Source organism: Muscardinus avellanarius (genome assembly GCF_963383645.1).
Source record: "Muscardinus avellanarius genome assembly, chromosome: 3".
Lineage (NCBI taxonomy): Eukaryota > Metazoa > Chordata > Mammalia > Rodentia > Gliridae > Muscardinus > Muscardinus avellanarius.
The window spans coordinates 16248466-16269157 of NC_137788.1; the positions used below are offsets into that span (position 1 = coordinate 16248466).

Genomic DNA, 20692 nt, shown 5'->3' on the forward strand with positions numbered 1-20692 from the left:
GTCTTAAAATAACTTTCTAGAACTGGTTCTGTAGAGCTTGCCTGTTATCCTTTGTAATACTGTAATTTTTTTTTTCCAGTCCAAAGATCTCAATAGTAAATATTCACTGAGTAAGAAAGACTTGAACTCTATGACCTGGAAAATAGTCCTCAATACAAGGTGATTTTTAATATCTCGAGTCATTAAAATAACCAGGATTCAACATACCTAGGAAGGTTATTTTCCATAAGAATTCAAAAGCAAATAAACTGGAACTTATATTTAAAAAAGAAAGTGATGGTGTCCATTCCCAGGGGTAGAAAAGCTTCAAAGTGAGAGCACGCAGCTACTTCTGAGGATATGCCAGATACTTTTAATCATAAGCTACAGTTCAGCAGCTTTTAAAATTTCATGTTTATTTGTATTTTTCAAAATATATGTACATAAAAAAGGAAGATTTACAACAGGAAAGATTGCCTTACATGCAACACGAATCCCAACGAACGCACGGCGGGATCACACGTGACCAGGAGCGAGCTCCAGCCGACCTCCCCAAGCCCGTTTCCAGCCACACTGAGCGCAGAGGATCCCAGGAGACAATGCAAGTGGAATGAATGCGACAAACAGCTCTGCTTCCGGCCGCACTCGGGCCAGAAGACGCACACCAAGGGCTTAAGACAGTTAAAATGTCAAGTGCCACAGGGGAGATAAATGATAACCAGAAACTGGTCTTTCTCAAGTAGAAAGCTAGTACTACTTAACACAACTTCACGATACTAAAACAAAGACAAATAAAAAAGGGCTAGGTAGTAGGGCTTCATTTTCTTTTTTTTAATATCTCAAAAAAGGAAGCCACTTGCTTGATATCAAAAGTGCTGTGGAAAGAAAGGTAGGGGGAAAAACTCACAGATGAGTCTGGAATCTAGTTTATTTCTGCAAATTGTATGTTTTTCCACTTAACATTTCTACATTAGCAATGCTGTAATTCTCCAATATTTCCTTATAAAAAGGGCGAACAGGAAGTGACAACTCATGCTCCAGATATTAAAAAATATACTTAAACATCTGAGCAAGATTTTACGTTTTGATTTTTGGTAACACAGGCAACCCCAGAAATTAGATTCAATATATTTCTATACTTCCCCTTCAGTCAAACCAAGTGGTGCTGAGAACTTGTGCTTGCTGTTGGAGAACGTGAGGCTCGGGCCAGCGAAAACGGCCTGGAAACTGATCAGCGTGAGGAGCGGCCCAAAGCTGCCGTGTGTCTTCAGAATCTAGCGAGATCATACTGTCTTGGGCTGACTTCCAAAGCTAAGTTGTCTCTGTGTTTACCTCTGGAGAGAAAGGGTTAGTGGAGTGAATTTCATAAATAAGATTAATTGTTATAGCTAGAAGTGAAGTCTCCAGGCAGGAGGCTTTACAACTAAGTCAGTGCTACTCCGGCTCCTGCTTACTTCCAGCACTCGACCAGCACCCTGTTCTTGATGCTTCCTACAAATATAAAAATCCTTTCAATTGTGTTCAGATAAAGCTGAGATGGGGAGCACAAAAATGCCAAAGCTGATCGTAAAAAAAAAAAAGGGGGATCTGGGCTCAGGAGAGAAAAAAAGGACACGCATAGATGACAGTTTAGGAAAATCCAGGATTATTGCAGAAATTAAAATGACGGAGGGAAGGGGCAGGCACCAAGAACAGCACCTAAAGCCAACAAATGCCTAAATTTACTTATAGTCCCTCCTCACAATGTTCGTACGGGAGGGGGAAATTTAATTTTATAAGCATCAGAACTAAAACAAATGCGCACACTGACCTCATAAAATAAATGTTCAATATCATCATGATACCTTTTTTCCTATAAAATTTACTTTTTTGCCTTGAAAGACTTCTTCATGGTGGATTTGCCCTTGCCAGACAGTTTCACCTCTTTTCTTGCAGCAGCTGCAGGTTTTTTTGAGCCGCCGCCGCTAGGCTTCTTGATGGCGGAGGGCGAAGGTCTGGCTCTCTTGGCAGGAGCTTTGGCCTTAGGAGGAGCTTTCTTGGGCAGGGGCCTCGCCTTCCCCCTCTGGGCAGCTGAGACTCTGGGTGCGGGCTTGGACCCTCTCTGCTTCATGGACACAGCCTTCCCTGAGGACTTGGCTGGGGTTTTCTTCTGCAACCTGTGAGAACAAAAAAACAAAGGCAGTCACTTGGTGTGCGAGAGACTCACTGCCAGCACAAACATGCTCTGCCTAAAGAGAAGAGCATACACACGCCACCTACGGAGAATAAAAATGTGACTTCATTTTCCACCAGTGATTCTTCTAAAATTATATACAGTTCTGCCGGGCGTGGTGGTGCACGCTTGTAATCCCTGCGCTTGGGAGGCAGAGACAGGAGGATCGCATAGGTTTGAAGCCAGCTGCGCTGGCTTAAGAGACCCTGTTTCCAAAAAAAAAAAAAAAAAAAAAAAAAAAAAGCATAAAAATAGGTCTGGGAGTGTAGCCCGGAGGTAGAAGGGTTTCCAGGAACCCCAGTACCACCAAATAAATAAATAAATAAAAAAAATTATATACATTTTCAACCAATTCATGTAAGTTGACACATAATTCCATGTCATTTCTTTTTTTTGGTACTAGAAATTGAACCCAAGCTATTCTATCTGGGGGGGAGGGGCATGGGTTGTGTGTACACACGCATGTGTGCGTGTGTAAGTGTGTGGCGCTAGGGGTAGAACCCAGGGTCCTTCTACCTCTGGGATATACCCCCAGCCCTATTTAATTTTTCATTAGGAAACAGGGTCTCAGTAAGTTGCTGAGGCTGACTAAACCTGCAATCCTCCTGTCGGTCTCCATGTACTGGCATTATGGGTATATGCCATCACACTTGGCTCTAGATATTTCCCTACAAAAATATGATACCATTTTTCTTTGAAAAACTATAGATATGTGTAGTTTGGCCAAAGAGTACATAACTGTTCAGACACTTCAAATTCAGAGTCCCTTCCTTTTTTTTTTGCAGATCTGGAGATGGAACCCAGGGGCATTCGACCTCCAAGCTACATCCCCTGCCCTATTTTTTATTCTTTATTTTGAAACAGGGCCTAAGTTGCAGAGGGCCGCGATCCTCTGGGCTCAGCCTCCCGAACGCTGGGATTATAAGCGTGTGCCGCCACGCCCAGCTTGAGTCCCTTCTCCTTCAAGAAAGAAGATAAACATCAATGCTGCACAAAGATGCTGCGTGCTAAAAAACATTTTCCTGCCTCAGTCCCTCCTTGAATACCACTTTCAGCCCCATTAAGCCCTTTCCACACATAGCTTTGCACATATCCACACCTTCTCTTAGGAGGTGGCTCTTCATCCTCAGAGTCCTCATCTTCTGAAGACTCATCTTCTGAAGACTCATCTTCCTCTTCATCCTCATCGCTAGAAGAATCATCTAGCTCTTTCTTTGGAAACAGAACTCCTGGGCTGAAAGAAAAAAAAGGGAAAAAAGTAGTCTCATTCAGGACAAGAAAAGTGTTAGCCTAGATGCTCTTCCTTGAACATTCCCCCCTCTGTCCATCTTCTTTCAGTAATGCCAAGCTCAAGCTTGGTTACAAATATCAAGTTACACTTTAACCAATTTTGAATAAAGTCATGACAAACCTACAAAAGTACTTGCCCATCTTATTTCCTTAGATCTTTACTCATTTACTTAAGTAAATAATTACTAAACTGAGATGCGTAACACTGTCTGAGCCTCCATGTGTACAGGAGTGAATGGTCTGTTTTTACAAAAGTGGTAAAAGACCCCAATGCCTAAATCTCTACAAAGTTTTGAAGAAATTCAGCAAGGATCCACCCCCACACTTTTTTTGCCCTTAATGGCAGCTATCTTGATACCTTGATTAATATATCCTTAAATTATAGCATTTTATGTGTGACTTTATTTTGCTGTACTGGGAGTGGAACTCGGGCATTCTACCTTGTACCTACAGCCCCAGCCCTATATATATATATATATATATATATATTTTTTTTTTTTTTTTTTTTTTTTTTTTGCAGGTCTGGAGATGGAATCCAGAGGCATTCGACCCCAAGCTACAACCCCCTGCCCTAATTTTTACTCTTTATTTTGAAACAGGGTCTAAGTTACGGAGGGCCTCACTAAGTAGCTGAGGCTGTCCACAAACCGCGATCCTCTGGTTTCAGCCCCCCAAATGCTGGGATTACAAGCATGTGCCACCACGCCTGTTTTTTTTTTTTTTTTAATTATTCTTTATTTTGAAACAAGGTCTCACTAAGCTGCAGAAGGCCACACTAAATAGCTGAGGCTGTCCGCAAACCACAATCCTCTTGTCTCAGCCTCCTAAATGCTGGGATTACAAGCGTGCGCCACCATGCCTGGCTATTTGAACTTTTCTTTCTTTTTTTTTTTTTGCGGGTCTGGGGATGGAAACCAAGGGCATTCTACCTCTGAGATATTCCCCCTGACCTATTTTTTTATTCTTTAATTTGGTACAGGTCTCACTAAGTTGTAGAGGGCCTCACTAAGTAGTTGAGGCTGTCCGCGAACCACGATCCTCTGGTCTCAGCCTCCTGAATGCTGGGATTACAAGTGTGTGCCACCATGCCCAGCCATTTGAAATGTTTAAACAGTAAATTTAATACTTAGGAGTCACACATAAGCCAGGGATGGTGGTATACTCCTGTAAGCCCAGCATTTGGGAGGCTGAGACAGGAGGATCACTGTTTGCAGACAGCTTCAGCTACTTGGTGAGGCCCTTTGCAACTCAGTGAGACCCTGTTTTAAAGTAAAGAATAAAAAATAGGACTTGGGGTGTAGTTTGGAGGTAGAATTTTCATGGGTTCCATCCCCAGTACACACGGAAAAAACAAAACAAAACAAAACAAAAAACACCTCAAATAAAGCAGGTTTAATCCCAGTACTTGGGAGGCTGAGACAGGAGGATCACAGGTTTGAAGCTAGCCCTAGCAATTTAGTGAGTCCCTCAGCAACGCAGTAAGATCCTGTTTCAAAATACAAAAATTAAGTAAGTAAGTAAATAAATAAATGTGCTGGGGTGTGTGGCTTGAAGGTAGAATACCCCTGGGTTCAATGCCCAGCACCAGAGAAAAACAAAGAAAGCTTAATAATATGCATTCAACCCAGTAACATATATGTCTGTACACAAGTAACATGCACATGCATGTGCGCGCACACACCTGCAACCTTCCTACCTCAGCCTTCTGAGTTCAATTCCTGGAACCACACACACAAAAAAATCTAACGCTTCATTTCAGATATAGCTGGCTAATAATAGTAAGCTCATAAACTCTGGAATTCTAACCAAATCCTACATATATTCTTTGGTGAGAATATGAGAATCATTCTGCTCCAAAATAATATTGCCTTGAGTCTCTGCTTTCAAGTATTCCAGTTTAGTGTTAACGTGAAAGAAATTATGCCAAGCTTGCAACTTAAAAGCAGATTTTACATTTGCAGTGAGCACTGCTTCACCTCTAAGGCTGAGTGCTTACCTGGGGTAATAGGGAAAGCAGAGCTGGAAGGTGCCACTGAACCCTTTGCCAGAGATTTGCTCCATCCACCCATTCTTTTCGCATTTCTGCAGAGTTTTCTTTAGCAAATGCACTGAACAAACAAAAAAGAGGAATAAAGAAAGTTACCTAGTTACTCGTACACTTTTTTTTTTTTGGTGGTACTGGGGATGAACCCAGGGGCATTCTACCTCTGAGCTATACCCCTAAACCCGTTTTGTATTCTGTATTTTGAAACAGGGTCTCACTGAGTCGCAAAGGGCCTCACTAAGTAGCTGAGGCTGTCCACAAACCGCGATCCTCCTGTCTCAGCCTCCCGAATGCTGGGATGACAAGCGTGCGCCACCACGCCCGGCTATTCATACTTGATAATTTCCTTAACCACAATTAGATGCCCACCAATTCAATTTCTTGTTACATATAGTAATTGATATGTTAAGTGAATCCTTTGTCATGAAAAATATTAAGTAGTTCACTTAATATTTATTAAGTGCCCTCAAATCTAGCAAGAGTTAAAATAGAGACATTAGAAACCATTACAAATCCCTCATTTCACAGATAAGGGAAGAGAAGCCTAGAATGGTAAAGACTAGTCTTAACACATAAATGGTTAATAGCAGACCTAAAACAAAACCTAAAATAGAAATAATGAACTTATTTCATTATTTCTATTCATTTAAACACCAATTGTAAGCTGGGTGTGGTGGTGAATGCCTGTTATCCCAGTACTTGGGAGGCTGAGACAGGTTCACAGTCAGCCTCAGCAACTTAGTGAAGCCCTCTTCAACTTAGTAAGACCCTGTCTCAAATAAGAAGGGATGAGGATGTAGCTCTGAGGCCCTGGGTTCAATCTCCAGTACCACAAAAAACAAAAAATATCTATTGTGCATCTACAGGTAGTCATACTCATCTGGGAGAATTATCTATAAATATGTATAGAATGCCAGGTGTGGTGGTACACACCTGTAATTTCAGTACTTGGGAGGCAGAGATAAGAGAATATGAAGTTTCAGAGCAGCCTGAACAACTTAGCTAGACTCTCAGCAACCCAGTAGACCCTGCTTCAAACCTAAAAATTTTAAGGTGGGAATTGTGTGCATGCCTGTAATCCTAGTACTTGAGAGTCTGGAACCGATTATGGGTCCAAGGATAGCCTCAGCAAGTAGTAGAACTCTCATCAACTTAGTGAGGCCGTGTTTCAAGATAAAAATAAAATAAGACGCCGGGCGTGGTGGCGCATGCTTGTAATCCCCGCGCCTGCGAGGCGGAGAAAGAAGGATCGCACAGGTTTGAAGCCAGCCTCCCTGACTTAAGAGACCCTGTTTCCAAATAAAAATATAAAATAGGTCTGGGAGCGTAGCCCGGAGGTAGAAAGGTTTCCAAGAATCCCAGTATCACCAAAAAAAAAAAAAAGGCTGAATATCTTGTATCTTGGAGGTAGCGCGCGCGCGCGCGCGCGCACACACACACACACACACACACACACACACACACGGAAAATGAAAATTCCTCATAAATTGTCAAGTAGTAGTAAAAAAGTATTGTGGCTCCAGAATAAAGGCTTCACCAATTCTCTTCTGTAAAAAGATATATCAAAAACATGGTTACGCCGGGCATGGTGGCGCATGCTTCTAATCCCAGCATTTGGGCTGAGACTGGAGGATCGTGATTTGCAGACAGACTCAGCTCTTAGTGGGACCCTCTGCAACCTAGTGAGACTCTGTTTCAAAAATAAAGCATAAAAGCCAGGCGTGGTGGTGCATGCTTGTAATCCCTGCGCTTGGGAGGCTAAGACAGGAGGATCGCACAGGTTCGAAGTCAGCCTCAGCTACTTAGTGAGGCTCTCAGCAACTTAGTGAGACCCTGTTTCCAAATAAAATATAAAAAAGGCCTGGGAGTATAGCCCAGAGGTAGAAAGCCTCTGGGTTCCATCCCCAGTACCCCCCCACACACACAAACAAATAAAAAAATAGGGCTGGGGTGTAGCTCAGAGGTAGAATGTCCCTGGGTTTATCCCCAGTGCCACAAAAACAAAAAACAAAACAAAAAAATCCATCCTGGTTGCCAGGCATGGTAGCACATGCTTGTAATCTCAGTACTTGGGAGGCTGAGGCAAGAGGATCTGAGTTCACAGCCAGCTTCAGCTACTTACTGAGGCCCTCCGCAACTTAGTGAGACCCTGTTTCAAAATAAAAAAATAAAAAACAGGACCCGGGGTGTGGGTCAGAGGTAGATTGTCCCTGGGCTCAACCTCCTTTACTTAAAAAAAAAAAAAAAAAAAAAAAAATCACGGCGATTCAAAGTCTAAAGAGCTGCAAGAACATTGGTGGTTGCGGAGACACACGCTTGTAATCCCAGGACTTGGAGGTGGAGACAGGACGACTGCAGCCAGCCTAAGCAACTTAGGCCATTTCAAATTAAAAACTAAAATGGGGCTGAGAGTGCAGCTCAGGAAAAAAAACATATTAATCTTTTCTTCGTATACTTGACCAAGATAGGACATCATGAGATAGCTTGAAAGGTTAAAGGGCATAATTAAACACACAGCATGTGCGTACGTACACACAGGTACAAAAGCAAGAAGATAAAAATGCTAGCTTTCTTTCCTTTTTTTGGTACTGGGGATTGAATCCAGAGGCATTCTACATCCGAGCGATACCCCCAGCACTATTTTAGTTTTTATTTTGAAAGGGTTTGGCTAGGTTGATGAGACTTTCTCTACTTGATGAAGATGTCCTCAAACCCGTGATCCTCCCGTCTCAGCCTCCCAAGTACTCGCATTACAGGCCTGCAACACCATGCCTGGCTAGTTTTCTTTCTTTCCTGGTACTGGTGATTGAGTCCAGGGACACTGTACCTCTGAGCTACATCTCTAGCCCTCTTTAAAAAAAATTTTTTTTTTGGCAGTACTGGGGATGAAATCCAGGGGCATTCTAACTCTAAGCCATACCCCCAGCCCTATATACAGATTTTTAAAATTCTTTGTTATTATTTGGTGGTACTGGGGTTCCCGGAAACCCTTCTACCTCTGGGCTACACTCCCAGACCTATTTTATATTTTTATTTGGAAACAGTCTCTTAAGCCAGAGCAGCTGGCTTCAATCCTGTGTGATCCTCCTGTCTCCGCCTCCTAAGAGTGGGGATTACAAGCGTGTGCCACCATGCCTGTATATTCTTTATTTTTTTTGAAACAAGGTGTCACTGAGATGCAGAGGGCCTAAGTAGCTAAAGCTGTCTCCGAATCCAGATCCTCCTGTCTCAGCCTCCCAAATGCTGGGATTACAAGCATGTGCCATCACACCCAGCTTAATTTTTGTTTTTCAAACAGAGTCTCAATAGGTTGCTGAGCGTCTCACTAAGTTGCTGGGACTGGCCTCAAACCTGCAATCTTCCTTCCAAGTACTGGGATTACAGGTCTACACCATCATGCTTGGCAAAATATTAGTTTTCAAAGTAGATGAGAAAAACAATCAGAAAACATTCCTTTCTTCTTAACATTAAAAGAAATACATATTGCATATATGTTAGAAGTCAATATTAAGACTTGAAAAGTATTTTTATTTTAAATAATATATTCTGGTTGGCATTTTCTGTTCATTTCTGTACTCCTTACTCTGTACCCTTGTGCTTACTCTAGCAGCTCACTGCTAAGTTACCCCAGCTGCCCAATATCATTCGGTGTATGTGAAAACATGTAAAGCATCTAATTAGACACTTAGAAATTTCTGAAGTCATCAACTCCCAGAGTAAATAAACCTTTCTGAAACAAGATACTTTCAAGTAAAATAAGGTTCTGATTATCAGTCACTGAAAATAAAGACACACCTCGGTCATGTCTTTCACTTTGTAAATGATGAACTTAGAAGCTATTCCCCTCCTTGATTTTCAGTCAGGGAATGCCCTGACGTCACTAGCACTAGGAAACTGCCTGAGCCCATTAAATGCCACGTGCGTGCCCCTTACCCTGGTAGTTGGAACTGGTCCCGGGGTGGTTCTCCAGGACGTACTTCTTCAGAGCAGTGGTGGAGCAGGTCTTGGGCTCGTTCATGGCAGCAATGGCGGACAAGATTGCGTACTCCACCAGGCTCCCACCGAGCAGGGGCTTCTCCCCTGACCTCTTCAGCTGTTTTCCAAGGAGGAAGAGAAAAGCATCAAGACAACACTCTCCCAAAGCAGCTCAAGACAAGACTCCTCTGCACCAGGTGGGTCGGAGTTCCTGCATTACACAGATACGTTTTACAATAAATGGTAGGTTAGGGACTTCCTCTTCCCATTCACCAGGTATTCAATCTAACTGAGAAGTCCCAACCCTCTACGGATATTTTCTCCTCCTCTTTACCCCTCCCAATCAACCTAATTAAGCAACATCCTACCCCAAAGGTACAGACAGCTCCACCCAAGTTAATAAGCATGGGTTAACTTGGTCTGTTCCCAACAAATTAGAAACTGCGAGGGGGCTCCAAAAACCTAATACTCTTTTGAAAATACTTCCTTTTATTGAATCTAAAAAACAAAGTAGTGATAATAATGAATGGCCTTTTTATTCCTACAAGGAAAATATGATATTGATCATACAAGAGAAAATTACATAGCATAATATACCCAAGTCTGAAAACCTAAGGAACTAAGATTAGCACAAGTAAAACAAGAAAAAAAGAATTTAAAAATGTTTTGTTCTACAATACAGGTTTTTGTTTTGTGTAGGGGTAATAAGGATTAAATCCAGGGGCATTCTACCTCTGAGGTACTCCCTCCCCGCACCCCCCAAGACCTTTTTAGTTTTTTTTTTTTGTGTGTGTGTGTCACTGGGGATTGAACCCAGGGGCATTCTACCTCCATGCTACACCCCAGCTGCCCTCCCACCCCTCCTATTATTATTATTATTATTATTTTTTTTAAACAGTGCTAGGAATAGAACCCAGGAGCATTCTACCTTTGAGCTACAGCCCCATCCCTATTTTTTATTCTTTATTTGAAACAGGGTCTCAATGAATTGCAAAGGGCCTCACTAAGTAGCTGAGGCTGTCCGTGAACTGCGATCCTCCTCTCTCCGCCTCCCGAATGCTGGGATTACAAGTGTGTGCCACCATGCCCGCCTATATTTTATTCTTTTTTGAAACAAGGTCTCACTAAGTTTTAAAGGGCGCCTCACAAGTACCGTGACTAGTTTTTATTTTAAAACAGATTCTCCCCAAGCTGCTGAAGCTGACTTGAACCCGAGATCATCTTGACTCAATCTCTCTAGTACTGGAATAACAGACACATGCCACCGCACCTGGCTTAAAATGCTGATTTTCTTTTTTGGTTGAAACCAGGGGCATTCTACCTCTGAGCTACACCCTCAGCCTTAGCTGTATTAGGACTACAGGCTGTGCCACCACACCTGGCATAATAATGACTTTTAAAGAATGCTCCAAGCTGGGCCATTCTGTCTCAGCCTCCCAAATGCTGAGGTTACAAGTGTGCGCCACCATCCCCAGTTATACGATTACTTTTTAAAATGTGTTTAGTATGATATCTGATGGTGCAGAAGCAACAGTTATTAAAACTTCTGCCACACTGTACCACAAATCAAGGAGGCACAAAAATCTTTAAGTGGTTACTGTCTTCTTCACTGCCAGATAATTATGGTTAAGGGAAAAAAAAAAAGGTAGTTGGGCATGGTAGCTCACATACCTGTAATCCCAGTACTTGGAAGGTTGAGAGGGGAGGACCACAGGTTCAAGACCAACCTCAGCAACTCAGCAAGACCCTGTCTGAAATTACAAGAAAGGTTACCTGTTTCACTTAGGAATGCACTTGATGCAACACAACAATTTAACTCTCAACCCCTAAGTGCATGTTTTTAAGTATTTTATGGGAAGAAACAGGAAGAATGCAAAAAGCACATCGGCTACGCATGTAATGGCAGCAGGTATGAGGCATGGTAGCAGCCTTAAGGAAAAGCACCTGTTGATGAGTTGTGCATGACACTAGCTACATGCTCATGGGATCGCTTCTTTCTTTAACAACTAGCAACTAAACAAAGGTCATTCAAGGTAGGTATGAATCTTAAATCATTGAAAATGAATTAAGTGAGCTTATCTCCTTAAGAAAAACAACAGTATTTGTTGACAATGGTAAAATCCAATCTTTCAAGATAAAATATTTACTTACATTTTGTGGTACCGAGGACTGAACTCAGGGGCATTCTATCTCTGAGCTACACTCCTTATCCTTTTTATTTTGGAACAGGATCTTAATAAATTACCACGTGCTGGCCTTGAACCGGCAACCCTTCTATCTCAGGCTCCCAAATACTTGGATTATAGGCATAAGCCACTGCACTTGGCCATTGTTACTTTTTTTTTAATTACAAAGTTTTTCAATAAAAATATGGAACACTTCACAAATTTGCATGCCATCCTTGTGCAAGGGCCAAGCTAATCTTCTCTGTCTCATTTCAACTTTAATGTACGTGCTGTCAAAGCGAGCATGGCCACTGTTATTTTTAAATAAAGGAATATTTAAAATTTTCCTTAGTTTTAATTCCTAATATGGCAAATAATGACAAATTCATATAAACAAAAACTCTTTGGAGTCCTCAATATAATTTTTTTGCGATACCAGGGGATTTAAACTCAGTGGCATTCTATCTCTGAGCTACACCCCAAGCCTATTTTGGGGGTGGGTACTCGGGGTTGAACAAAGAAGTATTATACCTCCAAGCCATACCCTCAGCCCAATTTTACTTCTTATTTAGAAACAGGATCTAACTAGGTTACTGAGAGCCTCGCTAAATTACTGAGATTGACTTTGAACCTGGGATCTTCCTGTCTCCTCCTCCCAAGTACTCGGATTATAGGCCTGTGCCATCACGCCAAGCTCCTCAATAAATTTTTAGGTTAAAAATGTGTCTAGTACTTGGGAGGCTGAGACAGAAGGATTCCAGAATCAAGGACAGTCTCATCAAGTAGGGAGAATCTCAGCAACCCAGCAAGACCCTGCTTCAAAACAAAAAATAAATGGGCTGGGGGAGTAGCCCAGAGGTAGCATGCCCGAGTTCAATTCCTAGTACAACAACAACAACAACAACAACAACAACAACAACAACAACACTTGTCTATAACCAATCCTTTGTTCTCTAACCTGGAATGTTCCCGAAGCACCTTTGCCAGTTATTTGTTCTAACTGGCCTCTCTCTACTGCTCTCTGCAGAGCATTCTTCAACAGCTGAGGCCTGCAGAGAAAAACAAAAGGTAAGAGAAAACTTAAAGAAATACACCTTGGGTTATTCCCAGATCTACACTTCGTATTTTTTGTTTGTTTGTTTTGATGGTGGTAGTAGGGATTGAACCCAGGGACATTCTACCTTCGAGCTACACCCCCAGTCTTATTTTTTATTCTTTATTTTGAAGCAGGATCTCACTAAGTTGTGGAGGGTCTAAGTAACTGAGGCTGGCCTCAAACCTGCCATCATCCTATCTCTGCCTCCCAAGTACTGGGATTACAACCATGTGCCACCACGCCTGACTTTGAGTCAATCAGTCTATCTCACTTTTGTTAAAGTGGACAAAAAAAGTAGCACCAAATCGCTGGCATCCTTAACAAGAGGCAGTCGTTTTCCCCCAGCACATTACCAATGTATATAGAACCATCAACTCATACAAAAACAATTTCAAACTGACAGGGTACTTCGAAAACCCATCCTCAACTACCACTGGACTACAAGTGACAGGCCTTGGGTAATCCAGCAAAGGATGGATTATCATGATTTTGTTTGTGAGATGGGGTCTCACTATGCTGCTCACAGGTTTTGGTTGATCTTATCTACAAATGCAATGTGTGGGCCACATAAGAATACTGTCTTAAAAAAACAGCTGTAAAAAGTCAATTCTGTAAACAGCTGAGGATAGCTATACAAGGACTAAGTATCTGATGTTAATTACTAATTGTTAGGAATGATGTTAATATGATAGTTTTATTTTTATGCCTGTCTGAAAACGTCCAAAATTGCATATTTATAAAGTAGTAAGGGAGCCGGGTATTGTGGTGCACACTTGTAATCCCAGCATTTGGGAGGCTGAGACAGGAGGATCCCAGTTTGTGGGCAGCCTCAGCTACTTAGTGAGGCCCTCTGCAATTCTGTGAGACCCTGTTTCAAAATAAGAATAAAAAATAAGGCTGGGGGTATAGCTTGGAGGTAGAATACCCCTGGGTTCCATCCCCAGTAATACCAAGAAAAAAAAAAGTAGTAAGGGTTCTTTCCAGCACTGAAGAAGATCCAACAAGAAGGGGCAGGCCCACAGAGCCAAGGCACGCGGGCACCCCGCTCTCAGAGCAGTGAGAACAAACGTCTGCTGTTTGTAAGCCAAAATTATAATAAAGCAGTCAAAGTAGGCCTATAATGATGGTCTTAAAAGAAAAAACTTGCCGGGCGTGGTGGCGCACGCTTGTAATCCCCGCGCTTGGGAGGCGGAGACAGGAGGATCAGGTTCGAAGCCAGCCTCGGCTACTCAGTGAGGCTTCCAGCAACTTAGTGAGACCGTTTCCAAATAAAATATAAAAAAAAAAGGTCTGGGAATATAGCCTGGAGGTAGAAAGCCTCTGGGTTCCACCCCCAGTACCACCACCAAAAAAAAAAAAAAAAAAAAAAGAATAAAAACCTGAAGTGGGGGGTGTTAGTGCACAACCGTAATCCAAGTACTTGGAGGCTGAGACAGGAGGGTCACAGGTTCGCGGCTAGCTTCAGCAACTTACTAAGTTGCTTACTAAGGGCCATGTTTCAAGATAAAAAATAAGAAAGCTGGGGGTGTAGCTGGGAGGTGAACTATACTTGGATTCAATCCCTAGTACCACCAAGAGAAAACAAAACAACAAAGTAATCAGCAAAGCGGTTGATGGTAGGTTCCTTTCAGGCAAAATGAACAGCAAATGTGAAGATCAGGTGAGAGAAGAAACGAACCTCTGGCGCCTCAGGGGCTGCTTTAGCTGAGGGTCAGCAGGTGTAAGGCTTGTGCTGAGGACTACACTCAGGGATGATGTCGGAGCTCTACCCCCAGCCCTTTTCATTTTTATTCAGTACTGGGAGTTGAAAGCAGGTTCGTTCTACCTCTGAGTCATACCCTGAGCGTGCGCGCGTGCGTGCGTGCATGTGTGTATGTAGAAGCCAGGGGCATTCTACCTCTGAGAAATCCCTCAAGCCCTATTTTATTTTAAAACAGGGCCTCACTTAAGTTTCTGAGGGCATCACTAAGTTGCTGAGGCTGGCCATGAATCTGTGATCCTCCTGTCTCAGCTTCCCAAGTAATGAATTACAGAAGTGTCACCACAGCCGGCTCCTTTCTTTCTTTCTTTTTTTTTTTTTTAATTCTTTTTTTTTAAACAGTCTCCTTGAGTTCCTGAGGTTGGCCTTGATCCTGTGATCCTCCTGTCTCAGCCTCCCAGGTACTGGGATTTCAGGCATGGGCTACCAAACCCAGCTCCTTTTTTTTTTTTTAAACTCTGAAACAAGGTCTTGGTAAGTTACTGTGTGCTCTGGCCTCAAACCTGACAAAATTAAGCAGACGATTATACTGTATCCGGAACTTTTAATAGAAAAATACTTGGCTTAGGTTTCAAAAAAAACCCTACACATTGTGATATGAGAAAGAAAGAAGGCATAATTGGGCAAAAAAGGTTTTACACAGACGTGGTGGCGCACGCTTGTAATCCCAGCACTGGGGAGGCTAAGACTAGAGGATCGCAGTTCGTGGACAGCCTCAGCTAAGCCAGGCCTTTCACAACTCAGTGAGAGTCTGTTTCAAAATAAAGAATAAAAAATAGGGCTGGGGATGTTGCTTGGAGGTACAATGCCCCTGGGTTCCATCCTCAGTACCACACACACACACACACAAAAAGGGTTTTATTCTTACCTCAGTTAAATAGAATCTTATGTGTGTTACTAGGGATTGAACTTCAGGGGCTTGCTACCTCTAAACTACACCCCAAGCCCAATTTTATTTTATTACTTTTTGCAGTACTGGAGATGGAACCCAGGGGCATTCTACCTCCAAGCTACACCCCCTGCCCTATTTTTTATTCTTCATTTTAGAAACAAGGTCTCACTTGAGTTGTGAAGGGCCTCACTAAGTAGCTGAGGCTGTCTGTGAACCACTATCCTCCGGTCTCAGTCTCCCGAATGCTGGGATTACAAGCGTGCACCACCACGCCCAGCTCCAATTTTATTTTAATTTTTTTGTTTTGTTTTTTTTTTTTGTTTTTTTTGGTGGTACTGGGGTTCCTGGAAGCCCTTCTACCTCCGGGCTACACTCCCAGACCTATTTTTACATTTTTATATTTGGAAACAGGGTCTCCTAAGCCAACGCGCGCAGCTGGCTTCGAACCTGCGCGATCCTCCTGTCTCTGCCTCCCAAGCGCGGGGATTACAAGCGTGCGCCACCACGCCCGGCTTTTATTCATTTTTTTAAACTTGTTTGCACAGTCCTGGAGATTGAACCCAGGGGCATTCTACTGCTAAGCTATACCTCCAGTCCTATTTTTCATTCTATAGTTTTGAAACAGAGTCTTACTAAGTTGCTGAGAGTTTCGCTACTTGCCGAGGCGGTCCTCGTACCTGCCATCCTGTCTCAGCCTCCCAAGTGTTGGGATTACAGGCGTGTGCCACAGTGCCCAGCTGAATTTCTCTCTGATTATTTAATCTATCTCCTTTCTCAGGGAAAAGAAACTAAGAAAATAATACATCATGTTTTAAAGACTAATACCTCATGTCCACTCTGAGCTTAGGGTAATACTGCGACACGTATTTCCTGATGAGACTGTAAGAAGCTTCTTTAGGCTCACAAAGGCGAGTGAAGGCCAGGGGGAGGATATCCTCCAGTTTTACTTGTTGCTCTGGATCCACAGCAGAGCTCTTCTTCTGAAATAAATCAAAATTTATGATCATTATATTAATACAGAGCTCTTAATACATATTCTTTGTGTGTGTGGCACTGGGGGTGGAATCCAGGGGCACTCTACCTCTGAGCTACACCCCCAACCCTATTTTTTTTTTTCTTTTGGCAGGTTTGGGGATGGAATCCAGGGGAATATGACCTCCAAGCTACACCCCCTGCCCTATTTTATATTCTTTATTTTGAAACTGGGTCTCACTAAGTTGCATAGGGCCTCACTAAGTAGCTGAGGCTGTCCGCGAACTGCTATCCTCCGGTCTCAGCCTCCCGAATGCTGGGATTACAAGTGTGCGCCACCACGCCTGGCTTCCAGCCCTATTTTTTATTCTTTATTTTGAAACACAGTCTTATTAAGTTGCAGAGAGCCTTGCTAAATAGCTGAGGCTGGCCATGAACCTTGGATTCTCCTGTCTCAGCCTCTTAGAATGCACCATCACACCCATCTGAATTCACTCAAAGGCTTTCCTCATTTGACTAATAAACCAACTGGTAAACAAAGAATTATAATTTTTTTTTCACAGATAAATCATACTAAGCCGGGTGTGATGGCGCACGCTTGTAATCCCCGCGCTTGGGAGGCTGAGACAGGAGGATCACACGAGTTCGAAGCCAGCCTCAGCTACTCAGTGAGGCTTCCAGCAACTTAGTGAGACCCCGTTTCCAAATAAAATATAAAAAAGGTCTGGGAGTATAGCCCGGAGGTAGAAAGCCTCTGGCTTCCACCCCTAGTACCACCAAAAATCAATCAATCAATCAATCAATCAATCAATCAATCATACTATACAGTGTTTAAGTATTGACTAGATAAAATGCTAGATATTTCACATTATTTTTTGTGTGTGTGTGTGTTGGGGGGGGACTGGGGTTTGAACCAAGAGGCATTCTACCTCCAAGCTACATTCCCAGCCTGACTTTATATTTCTTATTTGGAAACAAGGTCTTGCTAGGTTGCTGAGAGCCTCTCCAAGTTGCTGAGGCTGGCTTTGAACCTGCAATCCCTCCTGCCCCAGCCTCCCAAGTACTGGAATTACATGTGTGCACCACCTCACCTGGCTCACATTATTGTAGAAATACTTTACATAAATAAAATATTGTGTTTTGGAAAGTGTTAGTATTTATAGAAAAGAGAAAAAAATCAGTTCTGGATAAAAATGTATTTGCATATATCCTTTAGTTTAAAACATATTTCACAGCCAGGCGTGGTGGCGCACACTTGTACTCCCTGCGCTTGGGAGGTGGAGACAGGAGGATCGCACAGGTTTGAAGTCAGTCATGCTGGCTTAAGACACCCTGTCCCCCCCAGCAAAAAAAGTATAAAATAGGTCTGGGAGTGTAGCCCAGAGGTAGAAGGGCTTCCAGGAACCCTAGTACCACCAAAAAAGAAACAAAAAAAACCCAAAAAACATATTTCACATTTCACGTAGTGCAGTGTGGTGGCGCATGCTTGTAATCCCTGCGCTTAGGAGGCAGAAACAGACAGGAGGATCGCGCAGGTTTGAAGCCAGCCTCGATTGGTTTAAGAGACCCTGTTTCCAAATAAAATATAAAATAGGTCTGGGAGTATAGCCCGGAGGTAGAAGGCCCCTTGGGTTCCATCCCCAGTACCACACACACACAAAAATATAAAATAAATAAAACATATCTCACAAAAAGCAGTATAATTTATACGATTCCCTAAAAATCAAAATAAGGCACTCAAGACCATGGGCATAACTGGGTTAGAGAGCTTGGATTTGCACCCTGGCTGTTCTACTCACAAGCTGGGGAAATTACTAATCATCTTTCTAGGCCTTAGTGGAAATACTTTACTCTGCAGAGTGCTGGGCATACAATGAACACTGTAAGTGCTGCTATTTTTAGTAGTAGAGACAATATTTCAGTCCTCAAACTCTGGCACACACCTTTCTTTTTCTTTCTTTTTTTTTTGTGGTACTGAGGATTGAACCCAAGGGCATTCTACCTCCGAGTTACACCCCCAGCCAGAATTTTTATTCCTTATTTTGAAACAGTTTCACTAAGCTGTGGAGGGCCTCCCAAGTTGCTAAGGCTGGCTGCAAACCTGCGATCCTCCTATCTCAGCCTCCTGAGATAGGATTACAAGTGTGCCACCACATCCGGCTCAGACTTACCTTTCTATTTCTGGATTTCTGAAGTGTTTTTCTTGATTTCTGGACCACAACAAAACTTCCAGATGCACCTTTTCCTTTTACCTAAAAGTAAATTAATTTTTATTTAAAATTATTCTAGTATTCGTATTTACAATTTTACACTAGAGAGAGGATTACAGAGCATGATATATGAAGTAATGTAAAGTGCTGGTTAACTCTTCAGAGACAAAAGAACAATGAAAAAAGAGTGAAAACATCTGGGATAAAATTTTAGTTATGGTGCCATCTAGTTTTGCAATACTGGACAGACAACTCGACACACTGAGCTTTTGTTTCCACAACTACAAAACTGGGGGCAAATGCTAATACGATACAGGTTTAAATAGTCTACTGTAAGCTTTTAAAAAACAAAACACAAAATAATACCCCATGAAGGAAGGGACAAAAATCTCTTAGGGTAAATGAGAAAACTCCTGTGTTGGTAGGAAGACAGTTCCTTGGCAAGTTTACACCCTCTGTAGTCTCAGATCACAATGTTTCCCCACAGTTTACTAGTTGCAGATTTTGCTTCTTATGTGAAAGGTTACCTAGTTTTTGTTTTTTTTTTTTTGGGGGGGGACTTACTGGAGATTGAACCCAGGGATATTTCTACCTCTGAGCTATTTTTATTTTAAAACAGGGTCTCACCAGTTGTGGTGGCCCATGCTTGTAATTCCAATACTAGGGAGGCTGAGACAGGAGGCTCACAGGTTCAAAGCCAGCCTTGGCAATGTAGGGAGGCTCTCATAAACCTAATGAGACCCTGTTTCCAAATAAATAAAAATCAGGCTGGGGTGTAGTTTGGAGGTAGAATACCTTTAGGGTCAATCCTCAGAACCAAAAAATGAAACAAAACAGGGTCTTACTAATTTGCTGAGAGATTGGTCTTAAACCTGTGATCACACCAGTACTAAGGATTGAACCCAGTGGAATTCTGCCACTGAACTACATCCCTAGCTGTTTTGCATTTATTTCTTTGGGTACTGGGGAGAACCTAGGGGTGCTCTATCTCTGGGTTATATCCCCACCCTCTTAAAAAAAAGTTCTCAGTAAGTTACTACATGTTTGACAACCTGCAATCCTGCTTTTTCAGCCCCCAAGTACTGGGCTTTAGGCACTGTGTCATCATGCCCAGCCAATCAAGACAATAATGATTTTAAAGACTATTTAAATACCAGTTCCACAACTTTTTTTTTTTTTTTTTGGCAGTACTAAGGATTGAACCCAGGGGGATGCCACGTAGAACTGAATACACCTGAACCCTTTTTATTTTTAGACAGGATCTCACTATACTGCCAAGGTGACCTCGAATTTGCAATCATCGTGCCTCAGTCTCCAGTCATTTGGATTACAAGCATGTGCCACCATGTCTGGCAGGTTTACATTTTTAGAAAGCTGGTTTGTAAGCTCCACTCACAGGAAATCTGTTTTATTCACAGGTGGCCTCATTAAGTACTTGCACATAGGAGATACTCAATACATACTTACCGGAAGTTCCGAATCAAACTTTAAATGCCCAAGTGGCAGAGAATTGTATAGTAAGCAAACATGGCAAAAAGTTACAGAAAAAAAAAATTAACAGGACTCTTGAGAATGTGGCAAACCAAATTATTTTTCCTTTTTAAATATACTTTCATTGAGCTGGGCGTGGTGGCACACACTTGTAATCCCAGAGCTTGGGAGGCTGAGACAGGAGGATTGTATAGGTTCGAAGCCAGTAGTGAGGCTCTCAGCAACTTAGTGAGACCCTGTTTCGAAATAAAGTACAAAATAGGTCTGGGAGTATAGCCCGGAGGTAAAAAGCCCCTGGGTTCCACCCTCAGCACCACCAAAAAAATTAAATAAATAAAATACAAAAACATATATAACATATACTTTCATTGGTGAATTGTAATTATACACCATAATGAAACTGAGTGATAGGAGCACATGCTCACACAACACTTCATGTGTTTCCCTCCGTATCCCACCCCCTTCTCCATATGCCATGTTATTGAGATTGCTATTGATAATTTCATATAATAAACTAGGTTCTAAAGTCATCTTTGAGACAGGTGTGGTAATGTACACCTTGTAATCTCAGTATTTGGGAGTCTGAGACAGAAGGATTCACAGGTTT

General features: G+C 42.3%; 1 protein-coding gene across 6 annotated transcripts in view; it reads right to left on the minus strand.

The window, feature by feature from the left end:
- Positions 1-1840: 1840 nt before the first annotated feature.
- Positions 1841-20692, minus strand: part of HP1BP3 (heterochromatin protein 1 binding protein 3) — a gene marked incomplete at both ends in the record, with an annotated part of 32694 nt that continues 13842 nt past the window's right edge. For 2 of the 6 annotated variants that reach the window (XM_080690974.1, XM_080690973.1), the window contains 7 exons: positions 1841-2135; positions 3291-3425; positions 5478-5589; positions 9459-9618; positions 12624-12714; positions 16238-16392; positions 18556-18636. In XM_080690974.1, the coding sequence (XP_080547100.1) occupies positions 1841-2135; positions 3291-3425; positions 5478-5589; positions 9459-9618; positions 12624-12714; positions 16238-16392; positions 18556-18636 (1029 nt within the window). The remainder of the gene's footprint in view (positions 2136-3290; positions 3426-5477; positions 5590-9458; positions 9619-12623; positions 12715-16237; positions 16393-18555; positions 18637-20692) is intronic. The other 4 variants (XM_080690978.1, XM_080690976.1, XM_080690977.1 and 1 more) reach the window with 2 other exon arrangements.